At 40.1% G+C, this 14,942-nt stretch overlaps 1 protein-coding gene across 22 annotated transcripts in view; it reads left to right on the top strand.

The window, feature by feature from the left end:
• Positions 1-3,110: 3,110 nt before the first annotated feature.
• The window catches only part of znf740a (zinc finger protein 740a), a 33,018-nt gene continuing 21,186 nt past the window's right edge, over positions 3,111-14,942 (top strand). For 4 of the 22 annotated variants that reach the window (XM_034287278.1, XM_020055485.3, XM_034287277.1 and 1 more), the window contains exons 1-7: positions 3,121-3,532; positions 4,736-4,904; positions 5,202-5,387; positions 6,991-7,137; positions 7,730-7,856; positions 8,113-8,196; positions 8,842-8,925. In XM_034287278.1, the coding sequence (XP_034143169.1) occupies positions 4,860-4,904; positions 5,202-5,387; positions 6,991-7,137; positions 7,730-7,856; positions 8,113-8,196; positions 8,842-8,925 (673 nt within the window). In that variant the 5' untranslated portion in view covers positions 3,121-3,532; positions 4,736-4,859. Of the gene's footprint in view, positions 3,533-4,735; positions 4,905-5,201; positions 5,388-6,990; positions 7,138-7,729; positions 7,857-8,112; positions 8,197-8,841; positions 8,926-14,942 lie in introns of all 22 variants that reach the window. The other 18 variants (XM_020055474.3, XM_020055472.3, XM_034287268.1 and 15 more) reach the window with 11 other exon arrangements.

Here is a 14,942-nt window from a genome sequence, read left to right as displayed (position 1 = left end):
CTGTAGCGCATTTGCTACTTTGTTTTTGGTAAGAAAAATTGAGTAATAACCAATTATAAGTTCAACATTCATCTGGTTAACATACCATTATTATTTTGGTCATTTAAAAATCATTTTCGACAGGAGTTTGACTCGTGTTCATGTGTTTAGCTAGCTTTGAAGGTTAGCATTCACATGCGCCCTGGGATGTTGTAAAATGGAGGTTACTATCATCATTTAGTTAGTAGTTGAAGCAGACTACAGTTTGATTGCAATTGTATAGACTTGTCTAAATGGTGAAACAAACTTATTTGTAACTTTAAACATTTCTAAGGTAGCATTTTACATGTATTATTTTAGCTGATAGTTATGACTATCAGTTATGTGCAACCGCTGTAACAGACAGTTGTCTCCTGCATTTTACTCACCTATCATGCATTTGCAGCTATTGTTAGTTTTAGCCAGCTGCAACTCATGAATGAGGGGGCATGTCTAATCCCAAAAAAATTTGGGACACTATGCCTAATGAAAAAATACATATACAGAATGCAATGATGTGCTAATGATTTCAATCCTATAGTCAATAGAAAATAGTTCAAATACAACATATCAAATGTTGAAACTGAGAAATATTGTTTCTGGAAAAATATATTCCTACTTTGAATTTGATGGTTGCAACACAAAGCTTGTGTAATGCTAAAAAACAAACCTGGTGGAACATCTCACAACAATTACTGTCACATTCTGCCTGCTGGAATTAGGAGTCAAACACAGGGAGTTGTTTGTTTGTGTTTTATTCAATGAGTAATCTAGCATAAAGGCAGTGCCTCAGCAGTTACACACTAACACCAGGCAACAGTAAACCCAGTAAAATAATAACAGTACCCAACAGGTCTATAAAACAGGGCCTGGTAGTGCTCCACAAACAAAAGGTACACATACAAAAAAAAAAAATATCCCCAACATAGATGAACAAAACATAACTAACAAACAATAACCCACAACCACTTCCTAACCAACATATATACCTAAACTAATGAGCAGACACAAAACAGGTGCACCTGCTAATTACTGAGAGGGGGAAGGGGTAATGGCTTCAGAAGGCCGGTGACACCGACCGCTGGAGCCCAGGCACACCAGCAGGGGGAGCCACAGGAGAGGGAGCAGTGACAATTAGGTTAATTAGAAACAGGTCAGTAACATGATTGGGTTTAAAAAGAGCATCCCAGAGAGGATGAGTCTTTCAGAAGTGAAGACGGGGAGGAGTTCATCACTCTGTGAAAGACTATGTTGGCAAATAGTGCAACACTTTAAGAATGTTTTTTCAATTGCAAAGAGTTTGGGGATCTCATCATCTATGGTACATAATATCATCAAAGACTCAGAGAATCTGGAGAAATCTCTGTATGCAAGGGACTAGGCTGAAAACCAATAATAGATGGCTGCGATCTTTGTAATGAAAACCATGCCATCAGAGTATCTTTTATTCAAAAGCACATCCAAAAGTACATGGGAAAATGTGTTATGGTCTGATGAAACCAAGGCTGAACTTTTTGGCCATAAAGGTATGTTTGGCGCAAAATCAACACTGCACATCACATTCAGGCGTCCGTTAGAAAGATCAAGATGAAGTTCATCCTTCAACACGACAACGACCGAAAGCACACATCCAAATCCACAAAAGCATGGCTTCACCAGAACAAGATTAACGTTTTGGAATGGCCCAGCCAGAGACCAAACCTGAATCCAATTGAACATCTATGGGGTGATCTGAAGAGGGTGGTGCACAGATGTCCTCACAATCTGACAGAGTGCTTTTGCAAAGACAAATGGGCAAATATTGCCACCTCAAGATGTGCCATGCTGTAATAAAATCAAAAGGTACTTCAACAAAGTATTAGCTTAAGGGTGTGCACACTTATGCAACCAGGTAATTAAATAATTTAACAAAAGTCAGCATACCACACAAACTTGTCTTTTTAATCACAAGAGCTTACACTTTTGTGCAATGCATTGCACACTTTCATGTGCAGAAAGACATTTTATACTTTGACAAAAACATTGATCCACTGTTCACCGAAATCCCCTCTCCCTCAATGTATCGTTGAAATGTTTGAACAACTCAGAGTGTATGTGGACTTTCTTCAAGATTTCAGAGATGTGCTCTCACTTCACTGCTGCTCTATGTCTGTCCTCTGTCACTCAAGCTATTCAGTGAAGTGTGACTCTTTGTATTGTAGCTAGCTGGTTAATGTAAATGATTGCCCTAATAATCCATTAATACACAGTGAATTCAACCTACAATACTCTACATTTTTGGGTCACTTCCCATAATTGGGTCACATTGCATTCTTTCTTTAAGTGAACTATGCCAGCATTCATTTGGAAGCGGCCCGAGACCACCTCATACAAGCAAACCAGTGTGCGGTTATTTGGTGCGTACCCAGGTGTGATTGGTGCTTTCTCACCTCCCCAAGATAAACCAGACTAATGGCAGAAACGCTTGTTTGATTCAGACGCTCTGTCCATGGTCAAGTGTGATCCCTTTTAATGTAATCTTATTTAATATGACTGAAAATGCAGAAGTTTCTGCCTGACTCTTTCTGAATGGAGTACAGCAGACTCCACAACAAACATAAGGTTTACTAAATTAGGGCTTATCTACATTATGAGAGAGTGAATAAAACACTAGATAAACTTGTCTTAGTTTGCATAATAATTTTAATAACATTGGAATTTATACTGGCATGTTTGAAATGTATCACAAAGGATTGTGTGCGTCAGAGGCGTATATTTTTGTATTATTATTATTTTTGGTAAATTTGAGGTCCGGGGATATTCATAAAAGAACCGGGGCTATAGCTCCAAATGCCCAGGCCTAACGACGTCCCTGGTGGGCGTCAGTCTAGAAAAAATGCAAGTTTACACTATTTAATAATCGTCTCGAGTCCTCTTCGATATGTCTCGGGAAATGTATCCTAATGTAAATAAGCCCTTAAACCGATTAGCCCCATGGGGGCGGTGCATCATGGCTAAGGGACAGTTGGAAGGTCGTTTCTGATAAATTCCCAATCTCGACAGGTTATGAAGGCACCACATATGAAAAATACACATGGCTGCATTAGCTTTGGTGATCTGCTTAAGCGTATATCATTATTCTAGTTCAGAATTACAAACTGTATACCTTTATTCACGCCCTTTATAAATTCTCGCAGACAATGCTTTTACATTGTTTTTAGGAAAGGCCGAGGTGATACAATCGTTTTGTGGAAGAATATCAATAGGCTGGAATCCATTAAAAGTCGAGGCAACAATAAGCCTTTCTAAACAGAAAGTAATGCTTTAAGCGGTTAATTGATCCCAACTAAAATGGAGTAATGTTTTCATCTTCACCAACCTGGCATGGTAGACGCGCATACCGATTTTCTCCAATCACATATGCAGGTTTCTCCTAGGGGAGCACATCCGGTGGCGTTTCCTGTGTTTGTAAACTGAAAGAAACTGGAACTCGGGCGACGGGCGTCGAACCACGACAGACAAGGAAAATTAAAAGGTAAACATAAAAAATAACGTTAGATTATCACCAGTAATTTTGGATGGTGTATGTTTAGTGGTAAATCAAACGATATTTGCAAAATGCAACCTTCGTGTCTAAGTAAAAAGGAGTGACTGACACGACTTGTTGTGTTAGCGTAGACTGTGGTGGGGAGGGGGAGTAACGCACATCGACCATCACGAATCTGCCTTTATCGCGAAATCTTGCTGTAACGTTAGCTGCTCGGTCGCCTTGGTTCTACCTCGTCTCATCGCAATATCGCAAATGGTTTTATCTAACGATCTTGTATTTATCCAGATATAATGACATCGAAATAGCGTAACGATATCATTATTTTTCGATTTGTTGATGATGCAACTGATGTTTGTAAGATTTTATGTGTAGTTTAACTACGTGGAGGCCAACGCGTTAGCTACTAGCTATATGTTTCAGCTAACGTTAGCTAACTAGCGTTAGCTTGTAGACGCTCGATGTTTTGTTTCCGTGATTTCTGGAGAAAGTATTTCAATTGATAGGTTAGTGATTTAAATGTCCCTTAAACCATCTAGTATTTCCAGCGTATTTGCTAGCTACGTCTGTTAATATTTATGTAAACGTTACTTGAGGGTCCGCATTTCATTAGCATTAGGGTGATGCCTTTCAACACACTTAACGTTTTAGTGGACTAGATACTGAATTAGGTAGTTAATTACTCTCGGTATCAAGTTAGCTGCAGGGAAATACTTAACTTTACTGTATTGCTAACGTTGGCTACCTCTGTTCTACTGCGTGCAATTTATGTCAACTACCTACCTACAGACAGTTGCTCAAAGAAACATTGAGGGTTTCAAACAGAGCTTGAGGGTTAGCCATTAGAATGCCTAGTATGTGGGTGCCACATTGGTTTCATTTGAAAAATGTGCTTTAGCTGTGTGCCTACTCATAGTATCAGCCCTTCATTCTCAATTAATTTATATTAGCGTTACGGTTCTGAACTTGTAGGACCTGCCCTTTCAAAATCTTAATTCATAGCTAACGTTAATAGTATCTTGATGACAATGAAAAACAAATAGTTAACCATTTGACAATACGTGTAGATGCTGTTATCTTTTGTTTGCTTGGAGTAGTTAGTCTGTGATTGGCTGCAAGTATTATCGCGAAACCATTTTTTCATTATTATTGTGTGTTTTCATGTTTTGTCCACATCCTCCTTTTCCTCAGTTTTAGTGCTAGATGAGTGAGGTGGGTGTGGCCTCCCGTCAGACTGACCATCCTGATTGACGGATCCCTGGATGACCTTGTCCCCGCCCCCGTCCCCGCCCTCACATACACCGTTCCCACTGCAATGTCACACCTGCCCAGCAGCTCAGTCCGCGACCATATGAAATGGGTTTGTTTTCCAGCAAAAAAATATAGTGATAAAATGACAACAAACATAAAGCCTGCTATTAGGCTGCTTTATATCTTTTGTCACTCAGGATGTTGTCGTCATATATTGTTCTGTGTTTGAAAATATACTTTAAGTCTGTAGCTTTGGGTTTGATACTGTTTTGGGTGTAACTGTAATACTTGCCATCTTTGGGTTTGTTTTAATCTTTGGTTTAGCACTTCTTTACCCCCAGACCGGTTCTAGTTATGTCTTATCAATAGTGGATGGGTCCCTGACTCAGCTCGGTTCTGTTCCCAGGCAGGGCTGCTTGGCTGTGAGGCTGTTCTCTCCAGTATGGCCCTGATGCAGGCTAGCTCCATGGCTGGTCCACCCAAGAAGATGATGGCTCCGCTTGGCCATGGACCACCACCCCAGAGGGACGGCCCAGAACGTGGTCCTCAGAGTCACATGATCCTGCCATCTGGAATGAGCTGTCCACCCCTGGTTAGGGGGCTTTTGGGCAATGCTAATGGGGAGGAGGGGACTGCTGTTTTATTGTTAGCTAGGTTTCCATCCCATTCTAATTTGCATTAAAGGAGCACTTTGGTCACATGAACATACAAGATTTCATGTCCGCTGAAAAGTCCCATCTTGCAAACAAATCATTGTTGAAGACAAAATTTGTGACAACCAAATTATAGCTTATTACAACATTGCAGAGCACTGTATTCCCATCTCCAAATGACCTGCTGCACACCTGAACCTTATTTTCATTGGGATTGGTGATGAGAGATCTGAGACACGGTCACTTTTAGACTAGATGACAACTTATTAAAACTGTTTTTGATGGAGCATGTCATTTCAATGGGGTGATCATGTGATGAGTGTGCTCCTTTTTAGAAAATGTGCAAATTGTTGAATCAGTGGTGTGTTTCCACCAGGCTGACATGTGCTCGATTAAAAGTGTGTAAAGTAGTGCTGAGTAAACATACTTTTTATATGCCAAATGACATTATTATGGAAAACAGAGTTTGTCTAAAGACATCTCGTCATTGATCATATCACCATAAGTCCTGTGGGACACAGTTTGTAGAGCTTGTAAAGCCAGTATTATAGGTTTGATTCCCATATTCCCCTAGAGGGACCACTAAGAATAAACTGTATTCTTCCAAAGTCATATATTTAAAATGTTTGTAATTCGGCACTGGCTTTTACCCAGACGGATTTAGAACAAATGCTTGACCTTGCCGCCTCAGGGGTTCGGCGTGGCAACTTTTTTTATTTGTCATGCTCTGACTTCTAGGCTACCTGCTGCTGATAGTAGGTGACCACCCAGCACGTCATTCATTGATCACAAAGTTTACTTTTGCACATAAAGGGATTGCTCCTACCATGAGGAGTTCATACATTTACTTGCCTGTCAGCTGGATGGAAACCTGGATAGTCACCTGCTGAAATGCCAAATTATTAATGGACATATACCATTGTCTAGGTTTCTGTAGTAACTTGTATCCATTATGTCAAGGACATGCTTATTCTGGCCGGCGTATATGTATGAATAGTATTCAACAATACAAGGGTATGCCAGATTATATACATTGATTGAAAGTAATCATGGTGGTAGTGCTTTCATTTACACTGAACCAAAATATAGATTTACCATGTATAGTGTTGGTCTCATTTTATGAGTGGAAATAAAACCTCCCAGACATTTTCCCTGTGCGTAGCCAGCTTATTTCTCTCAAATGTTGTGCACCCTTTATTTAAATTATCCCCTTATGTTGTGTTTTTCCTTCGCCAAATTAATCCATCCACCTGATAGTTGTGGCATATCAAGAAACGTTGCATTTATATTTTTGCTCAGTGTGCCTGTGCTTTTCCACCAGCCTAATCCTGCTAAAAATTCACTATTGGGATTCATGTCATGTTTTGTTTTTATATATTGAGAAAAATAATTTTAACGAAAATACATTTTCCCCTCTTGTTTTCTTTTCTGATGCGCACGCATGTATGTGCGGTTATTTGATTTTTAAATGGCCAGGTTATTGAAACAAAAACTATTTTCTCCAACTGACTCAATGTTCTTCCTCTTGTCTGTCCTCCTTAGCTTATCCGGAAGGAGGGCGACTTCCACGCCCCCCGCCTGCTGGATGAGAAGGAGATGAGGGCCAACGAGGACATGCAGCTGAAAAAGAAGAACAGGAAGTCGGGAACGCCCTGTAAAGTGCGAGAGCAAGAGGGGAGGGGTGGGAAGGTCAGTGTCTCTTCATTTTTAAGCCAAAATGTTTCTGTATGACATTTTGTTTTCTGAACAGACTGATAGGGTTATGTGGGTGATTGTCTCTATATGCCGTCATGAGCAATTATTACTTTTTTTTTTGTCTCTGGCCGAGTTGGTGCCTTTGAGTGTGCACATATTTTGTTTGTGTGGGGGTGGGGGAGGAGTGCAGAGATGTGGAGGGGGTGGGGTTCTCTGGAGAGGAAAGGGGGAGGGTAACACAATAACTGTTCTTGTGGGATAGCGGGGAAGCAGCAGCAGCAGCGTGTGGTGGGGGTGTACTGTCTGTAGGCCGGCTGTAGGTTTTGTGTGCATTAAATGGCCAGAATGGTTATGAAAATAACATTATTGTGTACTACCTCTTATTAAACAGGAATGTTTGTCCGGAGTTTTTTTGACGTAGCCTATAAGTCTGCGCTGGCTTTTTGCATACCGGAATACCCTACTTGGTTTAATTTCCTTATAAACAAAATGTAAGTGCGTGCTTATTGGGATGTCTTAGTAGATGTCTGTGTGGTGTAGGTCTACACTTTGATGCTGAGCATTTATTCTGTGCAATCCTGCCTAGGTGGTGGTTGTGGATGAGAACGGGAACTGTCCAATATCCAAAGTGCAGAAAAACTTCATCTGCGATCACTGTTACGGCGCATTTCGGAGTGGCTATCACCTGAAGAGACACATTCTTATTCATACAGGTATTTGTCCCCAACACAAAGGCCACATACACAACAGGACGTTCTCCATTATCACATAGGGAATTGTTTTAAATGCCTGGCTAATACAGTAGGAAAATACATAAGTCCAACAGACACACCGGTTTGGGTTAAGAGACTGGTTGTTTTAAGGTTATCAGATGGACTCCTAAAAGAGCTTGTCTAGTGTCAGATTGATTCACAGTTTTTGGTGTTCTCTGTGGGGACCTTTCACTAAAACTGGTACTTTTCGGTTTAGGGGAGAAGCCGTATGCTTGTGGCATATGTGACATGAGGTTTATTCAGCGTTACCACCTGGAGAGACACAGCCTCATTCACACGGGTATGCGTCCTCTTACCGTACCCATCACTCACTAAACGGGCTACACCTGTGGGGCTGCACCGGAACCCTAGCATACGGGGTATTCAGTGCTTTATTTGTCATTTATTTGGACAGTCGTTTCCAACAAAGCTCAAATTTTCTTTCACCATATAACTGTATAAAAGAGGGGGTTATCATCACAGTTTGACAAATGGGTCCCCGAACACCAGTGAGAGTACAAATGGTCTATTTTGTACAAATGTTTGTAGATTGATACAGGAGGTTGCACAAAGTCCCCAGTTGTAGGAAAATGTTGCTTCGGCCAGGCTTTAGCTAGGTGTTGCTTGTTTAAAAGCACCTTTTCTATGTAGTATGAGATTTACTAGAATATACTGCATGGACATCAAGTTACTATTATATATATTTTTTGATATTGGTAAGTAAACCATTTGAAGAGATCACATTTAGTCTTTCTTATTGGAAAATAAATTGGATTTGAAACAAATTTCTTAAACTATAAAAATCTTAGGCCATATGTTTATCCTTGTAAACTATTATAACTCAAATACATCTTCCTTAATAGTTAGAACCTTGCGATTTGGTATGACATTTTTACAAATTCTGTGCAGATTGAATAGCTAATATTTGTATGCTCTGTGTGTATAGGGGTGAAGCCGTATGCTTGTTCCATGTGTGACATGAGGTTTTTCCAGCGTTACCACCTGGAGAGACACAGCCTCACTCATACGGGTATGCGTCTTCTTTCCATACCCATCTCACATAAAACAAGCTGCCTATTTTACACCTGTTTTGTCATAGAGCGGCCTCTCTGTAAAAATGTATTGAGTATAAATTTATAAAGATATTTTACAGTGGTGGTCTTCCAGCCTCATGAGGTCAGGATGACACCTCTTACAGCTAGGACAAAAATAATAGAAAATTATAGAAATGCAAAGTTATACTACAGTCTGTATGTATATATTTGACCTTTAAAATGTTTGAAACTGAGAATGTTTCAGTCTCTTGCCCACAGAGGGAATAGTCTCTTGATGTCCAAGCCTTTCACATGACTTGCTGGTTGTTTTCCATGACTCGATAGTTGAATATGTAATTGACTATTGCTTGATATTGCTACAGATTGTTACTGATTATTTTTGTAGTTTTATTGATTGGTTTGCTGGTAATGTCAGGAAAAATTCTGTGTGTATATTGACAGGGCTGATGGCTGTGTTGTAGGGCTGCAAAATGAATCCACTTATTCAACCAGTAAAATCTTTTATTTCTGCCATTGGTTAATTAGTTATGTTGCCCTAGCCTAAATTTGCCTGGCAACAATCTCACACACCTTACTTGAAACATTTATAAACCTGTAGGCAGCAGCAAGCCTATGCAGCACGACCAAAAACACAGACAAAACAAATCAGAGACAAAAATAATTATATCCTGACGGTGCATTTGACAGCTTCTGTTCTTTGGCAGTGATATCATTGAGGAGTGTGTGAACTTTAACCTCAATAAGCTACAGTTGGGTCCGGAAATGATTGGACACTGACAGAAGTTTAGTTAGTTTGCCTGTATACCAAAATATATTCAAGTTATAGTTAAATAATTAACAAGTGCAGTCTCTCAACTTAAATCTGAGGGTATTCACATCCAAATTGGATGAAGGGTTTAGGAATTACAGCTCTTTAATATGTAGCCCCCTCTTTATCAAGGGACCAAAAGTAATTGGACAATTGACTCAAAGCTGTTTCATGGAAAGTGTGGGCTATTCCTTTATTTCTTCGTCAATTAAGCAGGTGAAAGGTTTGGAGTTGATTCCAGGTGTGGCATTCAACTGTTGCTGTGAACCCACAACATGTGGTCAAAGGAGCACTCAATTCAAGTGAAACAGGCCATCCTTAGGCTGCAAAAAAAATCCATCAGAGAGATAGCAGGAACCTCTGCTACATTCTGAGAAAAAAAAGAATGCACTGGTGAAGAAACCCCCCTTCACAACATCCAGCTAAGTGAAGAACGCTCTCCAGGAGGTAGGCATTTCTTAATCCAAGTCTACCATAAAGAGAAGACTTCACAAGAGCCAATTCAGAGGGTTCACCTCAAGGTGCAAACCATTCATAAGCCTCAAGAATAAGACGGCCAGATTAAACTTGGCCAAAAAGCATCTAAAAAAATCCAATGCAGTTGTGGAACAGCATTCTTTGGACCGATGGAACTAAAATCAACCTGTACCGGAATGAAGGGAAGAAAAAAGTATGGAGAAGGCTTGGAACGGCTTATGATCCGAAGCATACCTCATCGTCTGTAAAACACGGTGGACTCAGTGTAATGGCATGGGCATGCATGGCCGGATGAATTCTGAAGTGTATGGGGATATTGTATGCTCTATTATGGGAAGGAAGACCCTACCTTACTTTTTCTGAGGCTCTGGGACTGATGATCTGCTGATGAAAAAAGATAATTGACGAATGGATTCAAATAATAATCTTGACAAACATTTAAATAACCCAATGTATAAGATTGCTTTTGTTGATGGTTGTGTTTGGTCTTTGTCAAGTTAATTTGCTGCTTTAACTCTGTTAGCCTTTGCTTGGGGCAGCAGGGTCGACATAGTTAGTTCTCTATTTATGTTGGTTTCATTCACTGAAATGTAATTACAGTAGAAGTGATTATAGTCAAGTGGCTTATATACAGATGAGTGACAAATTAAAGGAAAACCAGAATAAATGAGTGGAGGAACATAACGAATGCAGATGCTTACATACCGTTGTACTGCATGATACGATTAAGAAATTAACAGCCCTTCAGGTTTCAGGGCTGTCGCTGGGCAATACGGACTTTCAGCTCCCTCCAAAGATTTTCTATTGGGTTCAGGCCTTGAGACTGGCTAGGCCACTCCTGGACCTTGAGATGTTTCTTACGGAGCCACTCCTTAGTTGCCCTGGCTTTGTGTTTCGGGTCGTTGTCATGCTGGAAGACCCAGCCACGACCCATCTTCAGTGCCATTACTGAGGGAGGTTGTTGGCAAAGATCTCGCGATACATGGCCCCATCCATCCTCCCCTCAATACGGTGCAGTCGTCCTGTCCCCTTTGCAGAAAAGCATCCCCAAAGAGTGATGTTTTCACCTCCATACTTCACGGTTGGGATGGTGTTCTTGGAGTTGTACTCATCCTTCTTCTTCCTCCAAACACGGCGAGTGGATTTTAGACCAAAAAGGTCTCATCAGACCACATGACCTTCTCCCATTCCTCCTCTGGATCATCCAGGTGGTCATTGGCAAACTTCAGATGGGCCTGGACATGCGCTGGCTTGAGCAGGGGGACCTTGTGTGCGCTGCAGTATTTTAATCCATGACGGCGTAGTATATTACTAATGGTTTTCTGTGAGACTGTGGTCCCCGCTCTCTTCAGGTCATTGACCAGGTCCTGTCATGTAGTTCTGGGCTGATCCCTCACCTTCCTCATAATCATTGCCCCACGAGGTGAGAACTTGCATGGAGCCCCAGACCGAGGGAGATTGACCGTCATCTTGAACTACTTCCATTTTCTAATAATTGCACCAACAGTTGTTGCCTATTGTCCTGTAGCCCATCCCAGCCTTGTGCAGGTCTACAATTTTATCCCTGAGGTCCTTACACAACTCTCTGGTCTTGGCCATTGTGGAGAGGTTGGAGTTGTTTGAGTGTGTGGACAGGTGTCTTTTATACAGATAACGAGTTCAAACCGGTGCAGTTAATACAGGTAATGAGTGTAGAACAGGAGGGCTTCTTAAAGAAAAACTAACAGGTCTGTGAGAGCCTAAATTCTTACTGGTTGGTAGGTGATCAAATACTTATGTCATGCAATAAAATGCAAATTAATTCTTTAAAAATCATACAATGTGATTTTCTGGATTTTTGTCTCTCACAGTTCAGTCTCTCACAGTTGAAGTGTACCTATGATAAAAATTACAGACCTCTACATTTGTAAGTAGGAAACACTGCCGATTTTGCAGGTTATCAAATACTTGTTCTCCCCACTGTATATAGCTAGCTAGCTGCAAAATGATCAGTTTCTCTGGTTTTACTATGCATAGGTATGTGTGAGTAAAATAAACTAGTTTTGTTTTATTCTATAAACTTACTGACAATATTACTCCCAAATTCCAAATAAAAATATTGTCATTTAGAGTATTTATTTGTAGAAAATAACAACTGGTCAAAATAACCCAGGAAATATGCATTGTTTTCAGACCTCAAATAATGCAGAGAAAACAAATTCATATTCATTTTTCAACATCAAAATGGAATAATCCTGATTTTTAATCACAGCTTTGCCATGCTTTCCACCAGTCTATCTCATTGCGGTTGGGTGACTTTTTGCCAATCCTGGCACAAAAATTAAAGTAGCTCGGCTTTGTTTGAAGGCTTGTGACCATCCATCTTCCTCTTGATCAAATTCCAATGGGGTTCAGGTCTGGAGATTGGGCTGGCCACTCCAGGTCTCCATCTAACCATTAGACTGCCAGGTGTTGGGCAAAGCTGAAAATTTGACTCGTCAGAGAAGATGACCGTACTCCATTCCTCGACGGTCCAATCCTTATGGTCTTTTGCACCCTTCAGCCTGGATCTTCTTTGGTTCTCATTGATGAAAGGCTTTTAGATGCACGATTTCAGCTATGCCCCTAGGAGCATGTTTCAAACCGTCCTTGCTGTGCATTTCACCCCACCTCCTGTTGGCCATTCTTTTTGTAGGTCATTTGATGTCTTCCTACAATTATTGAGTGACATTTGAATGAGTTGACCGTCATCTTGGTCAGTGGACAATCGTTTTCGCCCTCTGCCAGTCTGTAGCTTTGTTGTCCCCAATGTCTGTTGCTTGTTCTTATGAACCACCGTCTTTCGCATTTTCAGGATTAAATCAACCTGACGCTCACTGTATCCCTCTGCCAGTAACGCCAGAATTGAACTCCTCACTCAAAGCTTTTCTTTTCAACTCCTTTGTCATGCTGAATAGTTACTTTTTTTATTCCGATTATCTTTGAAGTACTACTTGCACTGTTTTTGCCATCCAGCTGGTCCTATTGCAAGAGGATAGTGATGACCACAGCAGTGGTTTTTATATTTTTCCTTGTTAAATTAGATTTGGTTCAGGTTATCACCTAATCAGTACCTCATTACGTAAGATGAGATGTGCCTGTGTTGGAATTTAACAGTCACTGGAATGGAATGGCTGCCATACATGTAGAGATGCTGATTTAAGAAAAATTAGGAATGGTCTCTTAATTTTTTCCAGTGCTGTTTGGACACATGTACTCATTCAAGGGTATTTGTTTATCTATTTTGATTTTACTGTCAATTTTACTCATTGTTATTCAAAGCTGTAACTATAAATGAACATTTAGATTAGATTCAACTTTTTTGTCATTGAACAGTATTAGTACAGTACAACGAAATGCAGTTAGCATTACCAGAAGGGCAAACAGAAGAGGGCAAGATATTTACACGTATTAAGTGTAGTAAACACTACAAGTGGAATTTATAGATGGCAGTGAAGGCAAATATAGTACAAATGGCAATTCTAAATGTACAAAAGGCAAATTGGGGGGGGGGGGTGCAGAAAATGTTGAAGTATTAAGTATAATGAATGTACAAGTGGGGAATGGATAGTTGTGCGATGAGGCAAATGCAATTCTGGCAAATGGCAATTCTGTCTGCAATCGAGCAAATTGTAAGTGCAAGGTGGCATGTGCAACTGAAATGCAGGGATGGCAGCACTAGGGTTCCCAAGGTAGACATGTTTACTGGTTCAAACATTTTTTTTTTAACCAGCTGTGGCAGTTATGACAATAAGCTGCCATGTGGCAAATTGTAACTGGCTTGTTTCAGCTCACTGTAACCTGTATTGATATATTGTTTTGAGGTGTTTTTATCTTGCTCTTTAATGCAAACCTGGTAAAAATTGCTAGCTATCTGGCCTACAGTTATTACAATACAGACAGTTTTCTGGTCTACGTCACACTGATGTCGGGCATGTAAGTGCACGCCTTGGATGCAGAAGGTTTTAGTGATCAGTGCAGACTGTAAATAATAACCATTTTCTTGGTAATGATTTCCATGTACCCAGGCTTGTTTTCTTATTGAAATAAAGCTAGCTGACTAAACTGAGCCGTTTCCCCAAAGCAAAGCATATTGTATAGCTAATCTTGAACAAACCTTGTCCAAACACAACGATCATCAACGATGCATTGCGTTCAGTGAATCACAGAGACATGTCCTTAAGTGTTAGTGTAACCACTGTGTACATATTGTTTTAAATGTTAAATACTTAAGTTTAAGTAACATGCAATCATATTCAGGTGTTGAGGGCAGTTAGCTAATCTTTATGTAGATGTGGCTTTGTCAACCTGATCTCATTATTTTAATGAGGTTTATTGGAGTAGCAGTCTCGATCTTGCGCTCATATTAAACATTAATATTCCCAAAACTAAAATTTTATATCATGTCTCAAACACCATCTTCAATCAGATTTAATGTGACTAGTTATATCAATGTTATGTCAATGTACATGTTTTCAGCAGTCTAAGCCTTCCCCAGTTGTTATGCCCTGTAGTTGAGCACAGATTTATCTGTAAAAAAGACAAATGCCCAACCCGTTTATAGACGAACCCAGTGAAATTATTGTTAGCTTGCTTTTTAATTTAATAAACTGCTGGCTAATGTTCTGCGGTAGATTTCCTATGTTTGATGCTATTCAACACTATTTGAAGACTTGCTTGTGTTAATAG

The sequence above is a fragment of the Esox lucius genome, chromosome 17, assembly GCF_011004845.1.
Source record: "Esox lucius isolate fEsoLuc1 chromosome 17, fEsoLuc1.pri, whole genome shotgun sequence".
Classification (NCBI taxonomy): domain Eukaryota; kingdom Metazoa; phylum Chordata; class Actinopteri; order Esociformes; family Esocidae; genus Esox; species Esox lucius.
The sequence above is the reverse complement of the archived record's forward strand: the minus strand, read 5'-3'. Positions and strand labels throughout refer to the sequence as shown.